We start from the raw sequence: 21,517 nt of genomic DNA on the forward strand, positions 1-21,517 counted from the left end.
TTATCAAATATATACAAATATTTCTTTTTTGCTGCTGGGATGGAAGTAGCCTGTACGTTCCAGGGCTATTTCCAAGAGTTTACAGAACAGCAGCTTACTAACATGAAGTGAATACCAAGAGAAGAATATAGCTTATAGTATCTTGATATCCTTTCTTTCTAAATATGGGATGGTTATAGACCAAGAGTCTGTGCTTTAAAGAAAAGCATCTAAATAGTTTCACTTGCATTCCAAGATGCATTGCTTCCAGTACAACCCTTTCTTCAGCTATATAAAAATGACACAATCTCAGGAAAAACAAGAGAAAATGCACCCAGAAATGCATTTACACACACACATATTTGAAGGTTAGGTTTAAAAACAAAGCCAGACTAAAATGGCCACAGCTGATCCTGATGACACTTAAGACTGCACATGTATTTGAAAAATTCTATTTATATGCATTTAGTTCTCGTGAAAGGTATTGGATTACTAGGCCTAGAAATGAGAGATGGGATTTTCTAAGGAGACCATAAGAATTAGGCACTGACATTGCACTTCAGTTGAATGCAAGCTCCCAGCTGTTCAAGCTTCTTTGAGGTTTTAGCCACTAAATAACATCACAGTCTTGGCAATAGTAAGGTTTCACCATAAGGGTACAGGCTTTCCTATACTCCTAAAGTGAAATGCAATCCTATGTTTACGATGCAAAAACTGGCTCCAAGCAAGCTGGTATGTTCTGCTGCACAGAACTTCAGAGGACATCATGACAGAATGACGTTATGCTACTTGCTGCATGGAGGAACAACAGAAAAATCCATCTTGGCCTCAGAAAAATTACAATCTAAGCACAGAAAGGGATATAATAAGCAGAAAAATAGTCAAATAGAGTAGCAATAGGCTTGGAAGACAGGATATCAGTAAAACAGGGTAGAAATAAGCTTCTGTCTCATTTAGGTGCACTGTTTGGCACAACAGTACTAGAAGGCAACCTAGTCTGTCCTCCACAACCATTCAAATTCTCAATACAATCAGTGGAGTGTCCCGGCTTCAGCAGGGACAGAGTTAATTTTCTTCTTAGTGGCTGGTGCAGCACTGTGTTTTGGATTTGGTGTGAGAACAATATTGACAGCACATAAAACAGGATGTTTATACTTGTTGCTGGGTGATGTTTATACTAAGTCAAGGACTTTTTGGGTTTTGGGCCCTGCCAGCGAGAGGGCTGGAGGGGCACAGGACATTGAGAGGTGACACAGCCAGGACAGGTGACCCAAATTAGCCAAGGGATATTCCATACCATATGACATCATGCTGAGTATATAAGCTGGGGGAAGAAGAAGGAAGGGGGAAGACAGCTGGCACGATGGCATTTGCCTTCCTGAGCAATTGTCACATGTGATAGCGCCCAGCTCTCCTGGGGATGGCTGAACACCTGCCTGCTGGTGGGGTAGTGAATGAATTCCTTGCTTTGCTTTGCTTGCATGCGCAGCTTTTGTGTTACCTATTAACCTGTTCTTATTTCAACCCTTGAGTTTTACATTCCTTTCCAATTCTCCTCCCCATCGCCCTGGCTGAAAGGGAGTGAGCAAGTGGCTGCGTGGGGCCTGGTTGCTGGCTGCGGTTAAACCACACCACCATTAGACGTGATGGAGCTCTGCTTTCCTGGAGAGGGCTGAACATACACCTGCCGATGGGAAGTAGTGAATAATTTCCTTGTTTTGCTTTGCTTGTGCATGTGGCTTTTACTTTGCTTATTAAACTGTCTTTATCTCAACCCACGTGTTTTATCACTTTTACTCTTCTGATTCTCCCCCCTCCATCCCAACACAGGGCAGGTGAGTAAGCAGCTGTGTGGTGCTTGGTTGCTGGCTGGGGTTAAACCACAATATGGAGATAAGAAAGAACTAACGTACATCTCAAGATTTGCCTAAATTGTCTGCTTTATCTAAAGAAAGTGTAAGTAGCCAAGATGAAACATCAGGAGCTCTCATTTGCTCAGGAAAAGGAAAACTGGTGTCCCAAACTTTCTAGAAATTAAGGCACTGTTCTAGGAAGTAGAACTCCGGAGTTTTGGGCTACCCTTATTTTGAGAAGGGCTGAATCCTGTTCTCCTGTGTCCCAGGAAACTGTATGAGGTGGCATTAAATATCTTGCACATATCCTTTCTTCTTGAAACCTTGCCAATGGACAATGAGGAACTATCAGGAGCCAAAAGCAGATCTTTTGACAATTTTCAGAATTGTTCTTCTGTTTTCAGTGATGTTCCCCATATAACTTTCCGAGAAAATCCAGACAGAGTCCCAAAACCCTGTTCTGTGCCCTTTCAGCTGAGAATTCTAAACAACAACTAGAATCAGGCTGCAGGCAGCACTGCCATTATTAATTGAATGAATCCTGACTTGCCAAATATTCAGGCCTCTAATGAATACCCCAAAATACAGGAATAAGATCCTGTTCACCTAAAAGGTGTACCAAAAAGTCTTGAGGCCAAGATACCCATCTCCCCAGCACAAGGAATTCTGAGCACACCTCAGTAATTTCACTTAGTTGTGCAAGAACTTGCAGACTCAGTAGAGAGGGAACTGAAAAATAGAAACTCCTGAAGGAGTAGCTGCTTTTGTATTTAGACGGGGGTTTGGGGCATGATTTAGATCAGGATCCTCTCTGCAAAGCTGAGTGGAAACTAGAGGTATCTGGGTAGTTGATCCCACAACCTACTTGCCCAGTTTAACTTTTTTACTGTTCAGGATACAAAGTCTTGTGAAAGGTGCTGCAAATTCCCTGGCTTTCCATTTCTCTCCTAAGAAGCAAGTACTTCATGACAAGTGGAAAATCGTTGCTTCACTGACGAAATGGAGGCGATGTGATTAACATCAGGGGGGCCAGGACTTTATCCACTGTCTTTATTTTTGTTTCATAGTTTCGAACCCATAACAGTACACATTATCCCAACAGCGAGAGCTGACTTCCAACTGAGCTGTGGAGCAGAGACATTTAGATGGAGAGGGACTTAGTTATAATCCTTCCTGTTACAATAGTCCTGCCATGCTACTGGTGAACTGAATCTAAAAATGGGCACTTCAGAGCAGGCAAAAAAAAAAAAAAAAAAATTTTCTCCTGATATTATGTTGTACTGTTCTGAGGGAAAAGAAATACGAACAGAAAGGAGGAAGCCATGAACAGATGCAGGTGGATAAGAACTCGGAACAAACAAATGCTGTATCTGCTTTTCAGAATACACTTCTGCAACCTAGAGCACTAAGAGAGCAAGTGTCACCCAATACTGTATACTCATCTCTCACCTCTTGCACCACCACCAGGCAACAGACAGCAGTTCCCAAAAGCTGCACTCAAAGGCCTTGATTGGGCTGATTTCCCTGATTTGATATTGCTAATTGATAGTAACCACCTGCTTTGCCCTTGCAAGGGCTCAGATTTAGGTCTTCCCTCTCTGGTCTGACACTGACTTGAACAAATCTGGTACAAATTCCTTTATCTTTGAAACCTTTCTTCTACTTGAAAGTATTTTTATTGCTCCTCAAAATGACTACATTTTAGCATGCAAAAATCAATCAGCTAAATACCGTATAAGATGACTGTGCTATAATTTATTAGTGCTGATCAAAATCTTAAAGGCTGTGTAATTAAAATTCAAATTAAAATGTGATGAAAGTCACATTTAGTCACCTAAATGACAAGGCTGAATTCCAAATAGGTACAGAGTGACTGGACCCCATGTGAGATGAGAATTCGTGGATGCTCAGTATCACTAAAAGCATGTAAAAAGAACTTAGTATTTGTTCAAACTTTGCTTCTTTTCCTCACGTAAATACATCTATCTAGACCTATGCATTATGTCACAGTTCATTAGTAAACGTCCTAAAGAAAACAGAAGAAATGCCAAAGAAATCACTTGTGGAATAATCTCTCATAATGGGAAGCTTCTTTCTATTCACTGACAAAGAAATGACAGCGCTCTCATCTAAGGGGTAACAAATCAGTTCCAGAAAAATCTCTTTTCTAAAGAAAAATATAGATAGCTGGGTGTGCTTTCTTTATCCTTAAAAATACCTTTCAAGTTTTAACTTTTAAAATGACCCGTCCTGACAACTTGCAACAAACAGTTAATTTGGGACCCAGAAACATTGATGCATGAGCACTGTACCAACTGAAGCATGGTTTTCTATGGGTTCTTGCCCTGTTCACTAAATCTCTCAACGCAGTAGCAGCAGCTCCCCAACGTGTCTTTCAAGATACTCCCATCAGGCAAGAAAAACTAGCTGTGCTGGGTGGTGAGGCTGGAACAATACACTGGATGGTTGTAAGAGAGAGGAATGCATTAAGAGCTTAATTTCGCCTGCCTGTTCCTCACTGATTATTTCCACACACAACCCCCCCCTCCTCTTCTCATCCACCTCTTTCAGGAAACATGTAGGAACTTAAATTATCTTAGCAACTACTACACGGTGTCAGTTTTGACCGAAACTGGCCAACAGCTTAAAAAGTTATTAAAGAGACTGACAGAAGATGGATGGATGGGCTGGTGTAAGTCTCAGAATAAGTTAGGAACATCAGGCTAAAAATCAATCCTCATCAACTGATTTATAAAAATTGCCTTTTTGGACTAAAGACACACCTACTTCTTGAAAAGAAAACAAATTACTAATAGGTTTTTGTATGTTAAAATACTCATAGAAGATATCTCCAAAATTTGCCCATGGAAATGGTTCTCTGCATTTTACTGAAAGCTTGTTAACAAAACAATGTATAAAGTACATATTTTTCTAACGAAAAGTCATCAAAACTTCATTCATTTTGATAATCACAGTACCTTCTACAACTGTATTAAGTACTGTTTGCCCTGTAGACTGTGCATGTAAAATTTCAACAGAAATGTTTTGAGGAAGTTCAGCATGGGAAGACATTCCACATGGGATTTCTAGCAGAACAAATTATGTCCTCGACTACAGTTGTTAGAGAGAAACCATAATTATCTTGAACAGGGATTAAAGGAGAGTGCACTGAAGTTACAAATATAAAGCTATAAATACTATATTTTAAGGGGTACCAGTAATATCACAATGAATTACTAGGATTATGTTCAGACAGTTTATGATGTCACTAGAACCACTCGATATATTTATAGGAATAAAACAGAAATAATTTTACAGTATTCTGAACTGCAGAGTTTCTAGTTGTGTGTTTTTTAAATGATAACATCACTTAAAATATAAAATGATAGCAATGCTGGAGAACATCAGTGTTCCTTTAAAGCATTATTTAAAAATATGCATATATTCTAGGAATCATGGCGAGCTGGGCATTTTGCCTAAACAGAAGGAAAACCAAACCAAAACAGGACTAGAGGTCAGCTGGCCTGAGGCACAGAGCAACCTGCAGCTGTGCTACCAACCCTGGGAGCACCAGGGAGATCTGGGCAGTCTTTAAGAGTCAAAAATCACTTTGGAACCCCCTCTTCACTTCAGGAAGAATAATCAATTTGTTCTCAGGCTATGAACAGCAGCAGCTATTTCCTATCCCTCTCAGTTCCCACTATCTCCCTGTTTCAGTTCATTTACAGAAGGAGGTAGAAAATACTGAGGAATGTCTTCACTTCAGTCCCCCAGCTCATGGGTAGGAGGAAGGAGAACAGCATTGCACCAGCTTGTTTCACCTGGCACACTAAGCCCCAGCACGTATAACATGTGAGGGGAAGATGAGGAGTGCTGTACAGACCTCATCTTTTATCTGAGGATGGAAAACAAGAAACAGTAGCTTTGACTCAAGGCATCCAAGAATGCAGAACAACCTTTTTCATACATATTTTGGACTCTGTTTTTTTCCTTTATTTTTTCCATTATGAAAAGAATGTATTTAAAAATACAGCATAAAATTCAGGTACATGTAATATGCAACAGCTTAAAGATAAAAGCTAAAAAACCCTAATATAATAAACAAATTTAATGCTATTACCACCGCTTTTAACATTTTTAATAGATAGAAAGAAAACTGGAAACAGCTCTTGAGATTTTTTTTTAAAAAAGTGGTTTAAAAAAAAAGAGATAAAGAGAAAAAAAGATAAAGAGAAAAAAAGAACACTGACAACACCAGTGCTGCACTCCATCACTTGCAATAACAAAACTAAGGGCTTTATGTGCTGGCTTTTACAAAGCAAGTCCCTAAGAAGTCTCAGCAATATCTACATCTGCTATTCAAACCTAAACAGGCCTAGCAAAACCACAAACACCATCCCAATCAGGGACGATATAGTTGTAACAAGCAACTTAAATTACTTGGACAGCAGGCTCCTCTCTAGACTGTCTCTTTGTTAAGGAAACCTCAAGTGAAATACATCCCTAATCCATGACTTCAGAGAATGAAGTACAGTATCATACAACAGAGTCTGCAAAATGGTTTTAGGGAAGGCGAGCTGTTGCATACCAAATGGCCTGTCTTCCCTACACCACATTTTCCTGTGGGGAACACTGTCTTCATGCAGCAGCTCAGGAAAGAAAAAAGGTGACTGATAGTATGGAGAGCTGCAAGGCACATGAAATCTTTGGACAAGCTCTCCTTGTTCCTACCAAAGCTTCTACTGGCCAAGCTTAAGCAGCAGCTTGGACCCCATGGGTCCCGGGAACTGAGCTCCCAAATCTCTGATGCCTCTGCCTCCAGAGCAGATTGTCTAGAGTGCTGGAGGTCTTGGAGATGGGCTTTAAGCCTGTAGGGGTTCCCCACCACACTGGTGAGGAGAGTAGCCAGGAGCACAAGCCTCCTAAACTCCAGGTGCTGACTCGTCCCAGAGCCTCATTCATTGTATTGTGGCCCCTGGAAAACACCTTCCAGCCACACCGCAAAAGTGCGGGCCTGGTGGATCAAACCCACAGCTTCCACTTTTGAGGCAGGGAGTTTCATTGTGGAGGCAGAGGCTTTAGTACCTCTGTTCCCAAAATGCCCCAATGTATCGCTTCAGGGGAATTTGGGCAGAAGCTGTCACACAAAGACAACTTTGTTGGAATGTGCAAGCGATGTTATTTAGCTTCAATAAACCAGGAGCCATATTTATCTGGGAAATTGCTCACCAATTCTAATGCATTAGAAGTATCTCAGTAGCAAGCTGCTCTCAAACAGAAAAGTTTTTTCTTTCTTTCCTTCCTTTACCTGCTATTCAGCAATTCTTTTCTTTTTCTTATTTTCATCAGTTGTAAAGGGAGAAAACCTTTTCCCTTTTTGTCCTTTGCACTAGGTGACACCTCTTTCTAGAACTTCTTCTGAACTGAATTTGTTTTCTGTCACTTCCCAACATTTTAACCTATTTTCTATGTCACATAGGAAGGAGAAATAGGGAAGATTGTCACAAAGACAGCATTATTACATAAACTTTCTTACATGGTAGTAGCCATATTGCCTGGAGAATAAACCACACGTAATACAGCAGGCTATTGTCCATTAATCTCATCCTGAAGGCCTGTACACCACCAAAATATTTTCAGATTGCTATCAGCCAGGTAGTTAGCAATAATAATAATTGCTTGTAGATTTGACCAGCCCCAAAGATAGCTTTGCCTCTTTTATGATGACTGGAATAGGGATTAAAGAGTGGTAAAAGAAACAAACATTTATTTTTTATTCTGTGTTAACAGGTAAGAGCAAAGAAAACATATATAGTCACTTTAGCCTTTTCTTAAACTACTTTTTACCTAAGATGGTCATATGAATCAAGCAATTATGCCAATGACTATTTTTAGATCAAACTATTCCAACAAATGAAAATTTAGACATAAAAGATCTTCATTGTACATTTTTATCAGAAGCACTGTAAGAACAGGAAATGGCAAGCCTTTTTTGTTACTAAAAGCTATGTTTAGACCATAGCCTTGCCATTCATCTTAAGGTTAATACTAAGATTTTATTTACTATCAAAATACAACCTACTTAAGATTATTTTAGTTTGAAATATATGCTGGTGTTCCAGATTTATAAACGTTAATTTATTATATATTAAAAATAAATACAGGTATATTTACTATAACATTTATGCTCCTTAAGAAAGAGGAATAGATAAGACGGTGTTGATTGCATGTGATAGGAAAAAAGAAGTGTGAGGACAGGAAGAAGATAAAATGTCATAAAACAATTAGTTACATTAATCTGTCCACTGCATGAATTGGTCTTATTCATATTTCCTAAACACCAGATATTCAGGTTTTGCGTTAAGTGTGTTGGACTTGAATCCAAAAAAAGAGCACCAGTACAGCAGGAGAGAGGCTGCATAAGAAGAAAAGTTTAGGGACAAAGCCCAGACTGAACAGCGAGCAGAAGACACTAACTACTGAAAGAAATAAGGAACCCGAAAACGTTTTTGTAGAACTTAAATCAAAGTGTGAACAAACTGACGGAGTGCTAAGCTAGAGTCCCAACAGGCTGCAACAAAGAGAAACTGTCAGAAGTTAAAACTATATAGATATTTTTACATTGATATCAAGATGACTGCATGTTTCAGTAACATTAAACTCAGTGGTTACCCCTGAAAAATTTAGCATGACATTTAGGCTTTAATACATCATTTAAAAGTTGTCGTTCAAAGGATTCAATCCAAAATGAGGCTAGAAGGGTATTATCAATGCTTGCAATTGCAGCACAGGCTTGAAGATACTTGGGCAGATCCTTAAAGTCCCAAGTCCAGTGTTCAGTATTAGCATTAGAATAACAGATTCTATTATTAGAAAATTAGAATAATTCATTGAATTAAAAAGACAACTTTTCATTCCTCTGCTTAGAGTGACCACAAGAAAAAAAAGTGGAAACCAACAATAAATAAATAAATAGAAATAAGGAAGAAAAAACACAACAAAAAAATGCTTGAGTTACCAACATTCATGGAATTATTGATGGATTTCCATATAATAAGGAGTAAGTATTATCCATTAAAATAAATAAAAATCCATAGTACCCTTCTATGAAGTACGGTGCATTTACTATGCTATTAGTTAAGAATATGGAAAAGACTTTACAAAGTGATGATACTATTGCATACTGTGCAAAAGCCTCTTAACAGGGCAATCTCCTTGTGGACCCTAGTCATTAAGTTTACATACACCAATATGTTTGTGTGTGCACGTACTTATGTGTCTCTTTTTAAGAAACAATCATGTTTTCTAATAAGCATACATTCTCTTAAGTAGTCCATGCAATGACATTGGCATCTGACAGGAAGGACAGAGAGAACTATGAGAGAGGGAGATAAGTTCTGTATGCTGCTGCCACCACAATTCTCAAAAATTGCAGAGACTGGATTTCTGTCAGTGCAGAGAGAATAAACATCTCCCAGCAAGGGCCATATCATTGTGTGCTCTCTGGTTCTACAAGTTTCTGAATGTTAGGAACTACCTGTGGAGTCAAGTCTCTTGGTTAATGTGACAGCTGATCCATATTTTGCACTATCTCATTGCATATTTTTAAGATGAGTTTACCATATGAACTATTTGCTATAACAGGTGAAATAATAATAAGTTTTATTAAGCAATAGAAACAACAAAGAGAATAATACTAACCATTTTGTATGCCATGTATTCACTGGAACAATTAAAGTGTTTCAGATTATTTTTCTTTTATAGACTAAAATACTACAGCATAATTTATTCCAGATTAATAGAAATATTAGCGAATATTTTGTCTGAATGTTTATTAAAAACTAAGAGCTGAATAATATTCTGAGGAGTTTGCATCTGGGAACTATGCCCATGCACTGACAAAATATCTCTCCAAACTTCTATCTTAATTTGTTTATAAATCTGCTAGCACAAGACACTGGATATCCTCAGCTCCTGCTGCTGGTCACAACAGAAGCTCAAGTGCTTCCTGAAAGCCCAGTTCGCTTTATCACATGCATACATTATTGTACTTAGCAATTTCTTATTAGTACAAAGTATATGCACTTTCTTTAGTAATTCTGCCTTTGTGATATATATAAAGAAGTGGTTTTCCATAGTGCAGTGGTGCTTGTCTCTTGGAGTCCCCATCAGCCTAGTGTTCCATACAGTTGTATAACCTAGTTATTTCCTATACAAGCATATTAAATTTCACTGGTTACCAAGAGCATATGAATGTTAACATTTTAATGATAAATACACTGTTTTATCATTTTATGTAGAAGTTGCCTTAACAGGCTTTCAGTTTTGCTGTGAATAAGTACATATTGTTACCTCAGCATTTAAAGTAGTCCCTAGTTATTCTTGATATAGGGAATAGTGCACAGCTGATGCAATCATACCAAGACAACTAAAGGTTATTAAATTCACCAAAATAAACAGAGAGAAAACACTTACTTTGCACATTCTTATGACTTAGGTGCAAATCCTGGAGCGTATTATAAACTGGTCTTTACAACCTATGAACAGATACTATAAGTCAAAGGGAAATAGGAACTCCCTAGGGATGCTGTCCAAAAAAAGAAAAGTAGCCCCTGTGGAGTCACTCCCCCTAAGTCATGCTGCTGCTGCTGCTGAAAATATGCAATGAATCCTTCTGCAGTTGGAATTTCAGATGCCATAATCCCTTACAGAATGTTGTCTAATTATTTTATTATGCATAATAAATGTAAAATATTTATTTTAGTTTACATAATTATATTAAAAATGTATGCCATTTATTCTCAGTCTTTTAAGACATCCTTCACAAGTCATATACTTTATAGAAAGGTGCATTTAAGGAATTAATGCTGTTTTACTGGCCTGGCTGTTTGTTTTATACAACTTCTAAACCCTCTTATCTACAGCTGTGGAACATCACCAATCCCCTGGGATGCTGCCCTCCATTCCCTCCTTCCCCTCACCACCATGAGTACTCTATGGAAAATGAACCACACAGTGTAATCACAAAGAAATTAATTTTGTTTAATTACAGCACAGGGATGGCACAAAGTACATTAGCATTACACCTGTCCCACACCCTCACAGTCAAAATTGTAGCAATACTGTTTCTGTACCACAAAACTATGCCAGTGCTTATTCTGAGCCCTGAACTCCAACAAATATGACTTTGTGAGAAAAATGGGGCTCTGCCTTTCACCCCCACACCACAAAACAATGTAATACAGACCCATACCCCTCACATACACCATGAACATAAATTATCACTTGCCTGAGAAGCTGTGATACTTACATGGACAGTCAGTACGAATGGGAGTTAATTTAAAGCCTAACATACAACTAAAATCAGATTCCTAATTCTTTACTTTAGACACATGCACAAAACCAGTTCAGTTTTTGAAATGCTGTATATCTGCATCTTTCATTGACATCATCAGGCACGGGAGTTTAGCACTTCTGAAATCAGGTTAAATTCAGGTGCCTAAATATGTTGCAGGTTTAGAAAATCTGGCCGCAGACTATACAACCAACAGATTTCGGAATCAGTTGAAGTTCACGGATATTGTTCAGTTTCAGGATGTTATAAAGCTCTTCACTATTTAAATGCAAACAGTATTGTTGTCAGTATAACTGTAGGACTGTGTAATCTGAAAAGTTCAGCCACATAACACGTCTTTTTTCTATGACTAAAAAATTACTGCATATGTAATAGTGGTATAGGGCCCTATGAGACCAATTCCCTATTATAAAATTAAGTTGAACATTAATTCAGAGTGAATGAATATTTTTGTATGACAAAGCACACTGACTTAAGAACAGAGACATGCTGTGTGATTTGAAAAAGTAAATCCAAAGGAAAATTGTGCATATTTTTATCTAAATATGGCAAACCTAAACTGAAACCACAAATATAAGAAAAATATAACCAAAACATTTATCAAGCATGTTTTTATATTTACGAATATATGTTATCTTTTTCTTCCTTCAAAAAGAATTAATTTTAAAAAACAGACTGAAAATATAATTTCTGTTTATAATCGTTAGTAGAGGTCACATACTGCTACATAGAAAAGCAGATGTTCATTTCTTTGTTATGAATATACAAAAGATTTAGACAAAAATATCAAGTGGTCACAGTACAAAAAGTAGAGATGAAAGCTAACATTTTTGCAAGAATGTTTAGGTATGATCATAAACATAGATAACAAAAGCAACTTCGTAAAATAAAATGAGCAAAATCTCCCATTTTCCTTTTGGGACTATGCGTACTATTGGGAATATACAATTTGTGAGCTAAAAATGCTAGATTAGTTTATTATTCACTTCAGAAAGCCACATCCATTTATGCCTTTTCCTAAGTAAGAAAATGATTTCTCATTTTGTGGGTTATATAGGGAATAAATTCCCTTTTCTCTTCTATGCAGCCAAAATAAATCTTTTTCCTGTAGTACCTTACAGACTATTTCACTTCAGTTTTTGCTGCTAAGCAAAAAAACCACCCAAACAACCAACCAAAAACCCACCACCACCAAAAAAACCCAGCCGCCAAACAAACACTCCAAACACCCACTCCACCACCCCCCCCCCAGAAAAAAAAACCAAACCAAAGAGAAACCCCACAAACCCTAAGATTTTTAGATGCATGTCCATCACAGGTAATCCAGATTTGCCTAACAGTTCCTAAACTCAGGTTAGTTTATTTTAATAGCCTTTCTTCCTTTACTCCTAGCCAGGGTTAGCTAGCCTTTCACTCACTAGACTGGCAAGAGCTTTTGCAGGATGACTGTTCACAATTTCCTCCCAAGGAATTGAAAAGCTTGAAATCAGAAATCTCTAAGAACCCTGTGAGCACTGATGAGCTGAACAGGAATAATTAAATTACCTTGTATTTAGACAGTCTTTTAATTCAAGTGTCTCAAACTACTTTATAAAATAGAGAGATCACTTCACCTATCAATGAAAGGAGATTTTATGGTAGCACTAACAATACTCTTCTCCAATCCGTACACAAAATGAGAAATATTCACCTTGCTGAAACTACAAGGGTCATTAAAGAGTCTGCAGTTCCCAAGCAACACTAAATAGAAACATCCAAAACAGTCCAGATGAACTTAAGAGTGCTGGGACTGAGTTGAAAGCATCACAATGAGAACTCGTCCACTAGACATGGCAGCAAATTTTATTAAAATCTGCTGACCTACTGGTATCTTGATTTTATGTTTTCTGTAGGTGATGCTCGCAAAAGTACACGCTGTCTGCTGAACTGGTGCACAGGACACTATTAACAGAGTTGCTAATATATTTCCACAAAAAGAGGTAGCTCTGGGTGAGATGACAAGGAGGCAACATGATTCCCTTAAAATTATATTTTAAAACAAACAAAAAAAAAAAAAAAGAGAAAAAAAAAAAAAAGGTGAGAGGGGTGGATAAAGAGCAAAAAAAAATACTTGCCAACAAGTCTGGCTAATATCCCAGGCCTATGGAAACTGGCAAGCACAAATAGGACTGCTGGGCTAATAAATACAGCAACCCCTCTACTAACTCCTCTGCAGCTACAGAGTGCCTCGCTGCCTCTATGAACTTGCAGCAGCAGCAACAGTGCTCTGATTCCTGCATCCCTGCCAGATGGTTTTCAGCTGAGCTCAGAACAAATTTCCTGCAGAATCAAAGCTTCATCAGCTGGTATCTGTAGAGATCAGCCTCCAAAGATTAGGTCAAAATTGGCCTGTAAGGGATGGAAACTAACATTCCATTACCATGAAACATTTATTTTTCAATAATATAGTGGCAGGGAATGCTCAAAAATTTCTTGTTAATTCTGATAAAATTAAAGTTATGCTTGCTTCTTCTCTAATAACCTCCAATACAATAAATTACCAGTAAAAAAAATGGCATTTCTATCCCATACAGAAAACTGTCCATCCAAAGAAAAATGATCTCCCATCTTTTCACTAAACAGAGCATTAAAGTTACACATTTTGTCATACTGAGTGAGGGAATTACATCCACTCATCGCATGTGTGTAACAGGCCCCAAACTGCAAACTAATTCACATCTACAGTGTCCCCCCTCCCTAGGGTCTTCAGGCCAGGAACTCAAACCCACTGTAACCCACCTCTCACTACTTAGTTCTTTAATAAGACTATTCCTTCCAATTGGGATAGTTCATTACAGTGGATGCCCACAAGATTAAGCCTCCTCAAACATGTAGCATCAAACATAGCACACTATTGCTTGTATGCTCTCACTTGACTCAACACAGGCCTTTTAAAACAACCACTCTGCAAACACAAACCCATCTTTCTTTCTTAGGTGACTTACTGAAGCTGACAGAAACATTTAAGAAAAGAATAGAAAAAGAAAAGAAAAGAGGAAGAAAAGAGGAAAAAAAAAAAGAAAATAAGCGAAGCAGGGGGACCCTTAAGGTAGCAGCACAGAAATGGAAGCCCCCACCCCACTGAGGTTATCAAATTCAGTTCTCTGCAGTTCTAGGCATTGATTTAATGGGTGCTCAATACAGAAGAGTTCACACATTTGCTCCACATACACAAAGCAATGCAACAATTTTTTTTTTGTACAGATACTGCATGATCACTGCAGAAGCCTTCTGTACAGAAGCTTTCTGTAAAGCAGCTCATAAATAGCATGAAACCAGGTATTTTGAGAGCAGCCAGGCTTTGTTTTATAATCTTGTTTTAGGAAACTACATTAAAACTTATACTAAAAGAACATTACAGTTGTATGCTCAGCATTAAAAGAAAATATAAAACACTATAGTGGTATAATCAAATGTTTAACTTTCTCTTGCATGCATGCATCACAGCACATGCATCTAATTACATAATCATATGCCATTTATCAAATATAATACTGATTTTTAAAAAACATTTTGCACATCAACTCTTGAAAATTGCTCATTAATAACTTCTATGAATTCCTTTATAGTACATACAGAGTAGCCACCTCACTGCAAGGTATTAAAAGTATTCAAGAGTGTAGAAGCATGTTTAAGAAGAGTAAAGAACCATTTAAGAAGCATTATGAGATCATTTAATAAGTAGTCTATAATGAACCAAAGACACATGGGGTGAGCACCAGAAGTAATCTCAACTGTCCATGCATGAGATTTTTGAGAATTTAATCTATAGCCCTAAAAGGATGGGGTTTAGTGGTGCAACATGTGAGGCCTTGCCACGCAACAAACCCTACAGCCAACTCTCATCCAAACACCCTGGCTGGCAAGGAGAAGGAAAACTGGAGCAGAAAAACAAGACTCTGAAGCACTGTAACTAGCTCCAGTTGCTTCCTCCTCTAATAAGTGTCTGGTGAGTAGTTAGGCTGCTAAGCCTTTTAGGAGACTTTTCCTTTCTTGGTGAAATGGTTGCAAGTCAACCGAGAAAAATTTCAAAACTGCAACTGATTTGAAAAGGCAACGCAGATAAGCAGCCTCACCATGGAGAGTTCTAACAGACACTAGAGCAGCTGTGAAACAAACACTCAACATAAGCACTGCAGTGTTACGACTAAAAGGTTTCCCATCATTTGTTTTTCTTTATAAAGTAATATCTAAATACTGAAGACTAAGTTTTTAAATTTAGCTCCTAATTTAATATGCAATTACTGCTTCCCTGATGGTGTTTTAATGGCAATATATTTTTACTGGTGACTTCAAATGAACCTCATCTGATCACCTTAACCCTTCTCTCATCATGCTTTAGTTAATGACTCATTACCTGTAGTCACACCAGGGACATCTGTAAGGCTTTTCTCCAGTATGGACACGCTTATGTCGTGTCAGATGTGATTGTGTTGTGGAAGCGAAGTTACACTCATCACATTTGAATGGCTTCTCTCCTAGAAGGTGACAAAGGAAGACAGGCATTATTGGTTTTCATCATCAGAAAGGGAAGACAAGTCTAGATTTCTGGCATCTCCCTTGAGACAGATTTTAGTCCACGTATATCTAACAACCACAAATACAAAATAAATTTCCAAATACAATGTATTAACTGAAAAATACTATTACTATGACAAATACACGTCTATTAGTAGTCAGCTGATTTCCCACGTGTTGTTACACAGCAGCAAAAAGGAGGTGAAAGAAATACACTGAAATGGCAATCATGTTACTGGTCCTTATTTCATAAAAATATCATCAGGTGACAGGTATTCCTCTCACCCTATACCTTCTGTTGAAGCTTGAACCCTGAAAGCAACACTGTTAAGAGTCAGAAGGTGAAAAATCAGTCTGAAGCTTGTATTTAGTGCTTCTCAGAAAGGATCATCTCCAGGAAGAAACTTTGATTTTGTCTCTGGTTCTGGATTTTTCATCTTATCCGTGAAACAACACACATAAACCAGAACTGAGAATATGAACCAGAACTCAGTGCTCCATTCCCCCTCTCTTGCCTGCTACCCTTCTGCCTTTGTAAATCTTTTCTGAACAGTGGGCCAATTTCAGCAGAAGAACTTGAAAGTTTAATGGAAAAAAAAAACAAAACCACAAACCACCAAACCTAGAGTAGGGCAACAATTTTTTCAGAACACTAAAATTCAGTCTCTGCTGAGCATGCAACTGCAGTGAAAATTTCTAAAGATGAAGAGAAAAAAATAAATCTCTAGCTTATAAGTTATTATGTGAAAAGAGTACTTGTCCTTCCAGTGGAGGGGTCACAGAATCACAGAAAGGTCAGGGCTGGAATGGACCTCTGGAGATCACCTAGTCCAATCCCCTGCTAAAGCAGGTTCACCCAGAGCAGCTCGCACAGGATCATGTCCAGGCAGGTTATGAGTGTCTCCAGAGAAGGAACCATTCAAAGGGCCCACCCCACACCAAAACAAAAACTCTTGACAGGTACACATACTGCGATGCCTAGCTAAGACACTGGCATTCCATTTTTCCAACTGTTCACTGCAGAAATATTCTGTGTGGCTTACCACGTAACTACCACGCATGTAATTACCATTTAGGGAGGAAACAGGTTTCTTTTTTGTATGCAGAAGACAAAAGGCAGCTCCTAACTGAGGTGATCTTGACTGCGTTGTGCAAGCCTTCAGAAGTATTTATCCTAAAGACTACATAAGGAATGAACATCCCTAACTTAAGAAGTTTGCATAAAACTGCCAGGGATGGACACCTACTTTGTAGACTGTTCAGAGGTCTAGAATAGGCAGTTTCAAAATTGAACCCTAAGCCTCTTAGCAGGTACAATTTGCAGTTTTTCAGACTGACAGGAGACACGTCACCAGCAGAAGACACATCACTAGCAAAGGACCATGTCTCCAAGCTGGATTTTTCAAGCCTGCTTAATGCATGAAACACTCAAAAGACCTCCAAAGAGACTTCACTAGAATTCTCAGAAGAGAGAGAAATCTGCATTTTTCACTCTTGGAGACTGTTGGGGTTTTTTTCCTCCCAAAGTAAAAAGAAACGCAAGGTCCTTGGGCCTGAAAAGGCTGTAACACTGTTCAGAAAGACAACGGAGCAGCTTCTGAAAGCTCCATAAAGAGTTGGAATAATGGCTTTTAGCAGCTGCTGGAAAGAATACCCGCCACTATTTTTCATTTATTGTTTCATGGGACAAGGAAAGGTGAAGGGGCAGGACACAATGCAGAAGCCTCTATGCTGGACAAATTGAGACTGCTAGAAAGTATGTCTTTCCTGCCTCAAATGGGGTTTTCTTGTCAGGCACTGACTCTCTGCTCTGGAGAAGCTGATTCTTCCGGCAGCTTGAATGGTACTGGCTGCTGCTTCAATTAAACTCTCTAGGAGGCCATAGACTCCCTAGCAACGTAACCTGTTCTTGAACTGAAGGTTTCCCGTGCCTGATTTATTTTATCTTCTAGTATTAAAGAAGATAGCAACGTTTTCAAGCCTAAGTAGTAAAGCCACAGGTATTTTAGATAACATACATACTTATTTTAACTGCTTTCATTTAAAATGCATTAGAACCTTGCTAACTTGCCCCCTTGTAAAAAAGGCAGATCCGAACTGAAAGGAGATTTTTAGTTTGCCATTCAGGGGAGGATGGATCAGGTAAAGGTCTGCTGCTGTGCTGCGGCAGGGCCAGCGGGGCTGACAGACGAGTGAGGGCCAGTGGAAGCCAGGAGGGCTTGCAAATTCCATCATGACCAGAAGAAAATTGATAAACATTGTCCACTGCTCCAGGAAGTTTCTCCTTAGGAAATCCTTGTGGCTAACTGCTCCTGTCAAGTGGACTATGTGTAAATCTCACTTGACAGTAAATACATTACAGCAGCACCACACAACAAAAGCCAACTAAACTGGGAGGAAAAAAGACTGCCTAGCATGGCCTGTAATTCTTAGCAGCTGCACATGGGCAGAAGTATTTATTTTTATGGAAAAGGAACCAGGTTGATAAGTACAGTTGAAAAAATCTGAAAGAAGACTAGACATTTATTTGAGTTGGGGGGTGTTGAAGAGTATATTAGCTCTAGCAGCAGTACTTTTATTTATTTGTTTATTTATTTAAGATTTCCACAGATCTATTCATTTAAGTATTTTTGTCTTCCTTATCTTTGGGCCAGAATGCTCTTTATCAGCCTTTGTGTCCCAATCTTCCTTCCCCCCGTGCCGCTCCCAACCATTTCAGGCAATAAACTTAATTTTGTTTTTATATGGGCTGCCATTAAATATTCCAGGACGATTCACCCTCACCCCCAGTCAAGGATCTAATTAAACCAAGAATAAAATAACACAAATCAAAAAAGCAATGCTGACAGTATTTTTAAAACACTAGGCAATAACTATAAAATAGTGTATCCAAAAATGTGTGAGTAAGGACAAAGTCGGTGTATTTAAAGATTAATAAAGGTAACCCACAGCAGCCCCCCCACCCCCACCCCTTACCATCACAGAAGACTTGACTGTGCCTTACCTTCTCTAACTTTTTAAATAACAAACTGCACGAAAAAGGACAGCTGTCCCCAAATGACCCCATGGTTAACAAGCTCTGTGGAGGGGAGAAAAGTAAGGACCCCCTGTCTTTGGCGGTTTTTGTTTTGTTTTTAACACAGGCACTTTCAAAAAGCTACGTTTCCAAACCACAGGATCACAAAAGAAAAAATGGCTTTGCTTTTTTGACAATACTGCATCTGCAAGCAACTTCTGAAGTGCATCAGTTAAGTCACCTAATTTTAGCTCCAACAATCAAAGTTTGGGAAAGCAACTGATAAAATGGTCAGATCATGGGGAGCACCAGTCTGTACAAGAGCAGTTATTAAGCCTGCTGCTAACCAGTTAGCCTTGTCAGCTCTACCCATTCTGCTTTTCCTAAACCATCATGACAAAGGCTTTCTCTTTCTCTTGCCTCTCCAAATTCTGCACTGACTTCTTTTAGCATCTATCTTAGCTTGCCTCACTCCCAAAATACAGCTTTTTCTCTTTCCTTCTTCCTCTTTTCTCTGATTTTCTCTCTTTTGAATTCTCGGTCTTTGATGATGAGATTTTTAGGACACAGAGCATACCTTAGTGCAATCATGAATTTCTTTGTGCAATTATATACTTAATGTGTACTTTTTAAAGGAAAAATTAAATGACACAATAACAAAAAGTGTAAGTCTGGTAATAGATGTTGATTTGTGAAGTGAATGTTTTGTTGATAATCATGACTGTCCAGATTATTTCTATCTATAGACTATATACGGCATTTATATGTATGTGCTACTGAGGATCCAGCTTTCACATACGTGAAGAAAAAATAAAATCAAATGGTGCCTTCGATTTTGAAGTCTTGAGCAACTAATCAGAATCTTAGTAAGATGCAAGAAAACTTAGATCATTCGTCTCAACAGGAAACTATTGCTTTTAGTCCTATTTGTCTGTCACATGGTATGTTGAGCAGCACAGAAAGAATCTTATGACCTAAAGAATGAGTAGACCACAAAATACAGCCATCTGCTTACATGTTACAAGATTTTTTTTCTTATTTCCAACTATTTCTAGTGTTAAGGCTGTTCCCCGGAGAAGCACTTACAGTCTTGCTAACAAAGCCTGAAGTATATTAAAGTAAATTCTGTTTGCTTTTAGTCTGGCCAACTTTTTTGCATATAAGGCATATAAAACTAAGTACATCCTTGATCCCTTGCTTTCTTATGAGAAACCCTGTAGATGCCAGAGGATCGCTCTTCCATAGCAAAAAATGATTAACATTTATATGCTCAGAAATGGGAGGAACACTGTTCCAGTAGACAATTTCTTTTAGGTAGAGAGAAAGTTTTAAGATACTCAGGTTTTTGCTGTCATTTCTGGCCAAACATTTGCTATAATCAAGTTCCACGCTCTGCTGCAAATGTTGGCATAAATGGAAAAGGAAAAACAACACAGATCCTCTCCAAATTTCACCTCTCTTCCTGAAAAGAGCAGTAAGTCTTCTTACTGTGCTACATTTTCTGTGGTATTCAACATCATAATTTTTTTAAGCTGTGGTGGGGAAGTTGGAGGGAAGAGGCTACATTATACATTAAATTCAATGCCGAGTAATGTAACTACATATTAAAGTCAAAGAGCAGTTCACATGAGAAATAGAAACACAAAGTGAGTCACTCATCTGGATAAAAACACATATATTATTAAATTTTCTTTCTTTATTACATTGACCTATAAATGTCTCGAGAAGCGCAAGACTGAAATGAGTGAGCAGAAGCAATCATACAAACAGTGATCTGTACCATATAAGCCACCATCTTCAAAAATTCATGAAAATACCTGAACAAAGACAGAGTCTTAAGCAGTTCCATAGGCTCAGGGTGACTGTCATAGAATGCTGTGCACAGTAGGTGTACTGACCCTCTAATGCTCTACTACTGTAATGCACTTCTATAATCCCCAGGAAGACTCCACCACAACCAACACAGGAGAAGCAAATATAGACTGCCATTGTGTAGAAGATGAGGATGGGGCTTTTGCAGTTTGCAGGAGTACAAGGCAACATTAAAAAAAGAATCTCATGCCAGACAACACAGGCTGTGACTGATCAGCACTGTTGGATTGAACCAGCTACTACAGCACAAAATGGAAGTTTACTAGGAAAAATGTAGAAGGGAAAACTAGAGTGATATCAAAAAGCAGACAAAGGAGGAGAGTAGAACAGTAACAACAAGAATATAAAAAAAAAACCATTTTAAAATTAAGAACTAAGTGTTTTCATGTTTTCAAATCAAGCCAGAAATAATTACCCTAGCTTGTTTTTTCTCTCTTATGCAATTTCCTAGTTGAGCACGATGAAGGCAAAATATTTAAATTATGTGATATGTTTCTTTTATGTGTGTGTACATGTTTTTGGTGGCTGATTTAGGGGTTGTTTACTCTTTTTTTATTATAAAATTCAGATAATTGCACAAATTCTTTGTGGAATTCAACTAATGCTAAATTCAGCCAACACTAAAATTTGCAACATTATTTATCTTCCTAACTTCAGGCAGATTTTCTCACTGGGACAAAATATGAATAAAAAAAAAATATGTTTCAGCGTGACTCAAAAGATGAAAATTTTTCCTCCTAGTCATGTTGCAGCACCAGAACTACAGCATATACATTCTTGCAGCAACGCAAGCTGGCCCTTATTTACCACACAGCACCAGCTGATGCTGCAAGTGGTCTGAGTTTCTTAAGACAGTTTATGCTTACAGCCTAGGCAGCCACAAAT

The 21,517-nt window shown here is 38.2% G+C and overlaps 1 protein-coding gene across 1 annotated transcript in view; it reads right to left on the minus strand.

Moving 5' to 3' along the window:
- The window catches only part of ZNF407 (zinc finger protein 407), a 344,373-nt gene that overhangs the window by 114,256 nt on the left and 208,600 nt on the right, over window positions 1-21,517 (minus strand). The window contains exon 7 of the mRNA XM_040585938.1: window positions 15,584-15,704. Within this exon, the coding sequence (XP_040441872.1) occupies window positions 15,584-15,704 (121 nt within the window). The remainder of the gene's footprint in view (window positions 1-15,583; window positions 15,705-21,517) is intronic.

The sequence above is a fragment of the Falco naumanni genome, chromosome 3 (genome assembly GCF_017639655.2).
Source record: "Falco naumanni isolate bFalNau1 chromosome 3, bFalNau1.pat, whole genome shotgun sequence".
NCBI classification, from domain to species: Eukaryota; Metazoa; Chordata; class Aves; order Falconiformes; family Falconidae; genus Falco; species Falco naumanni.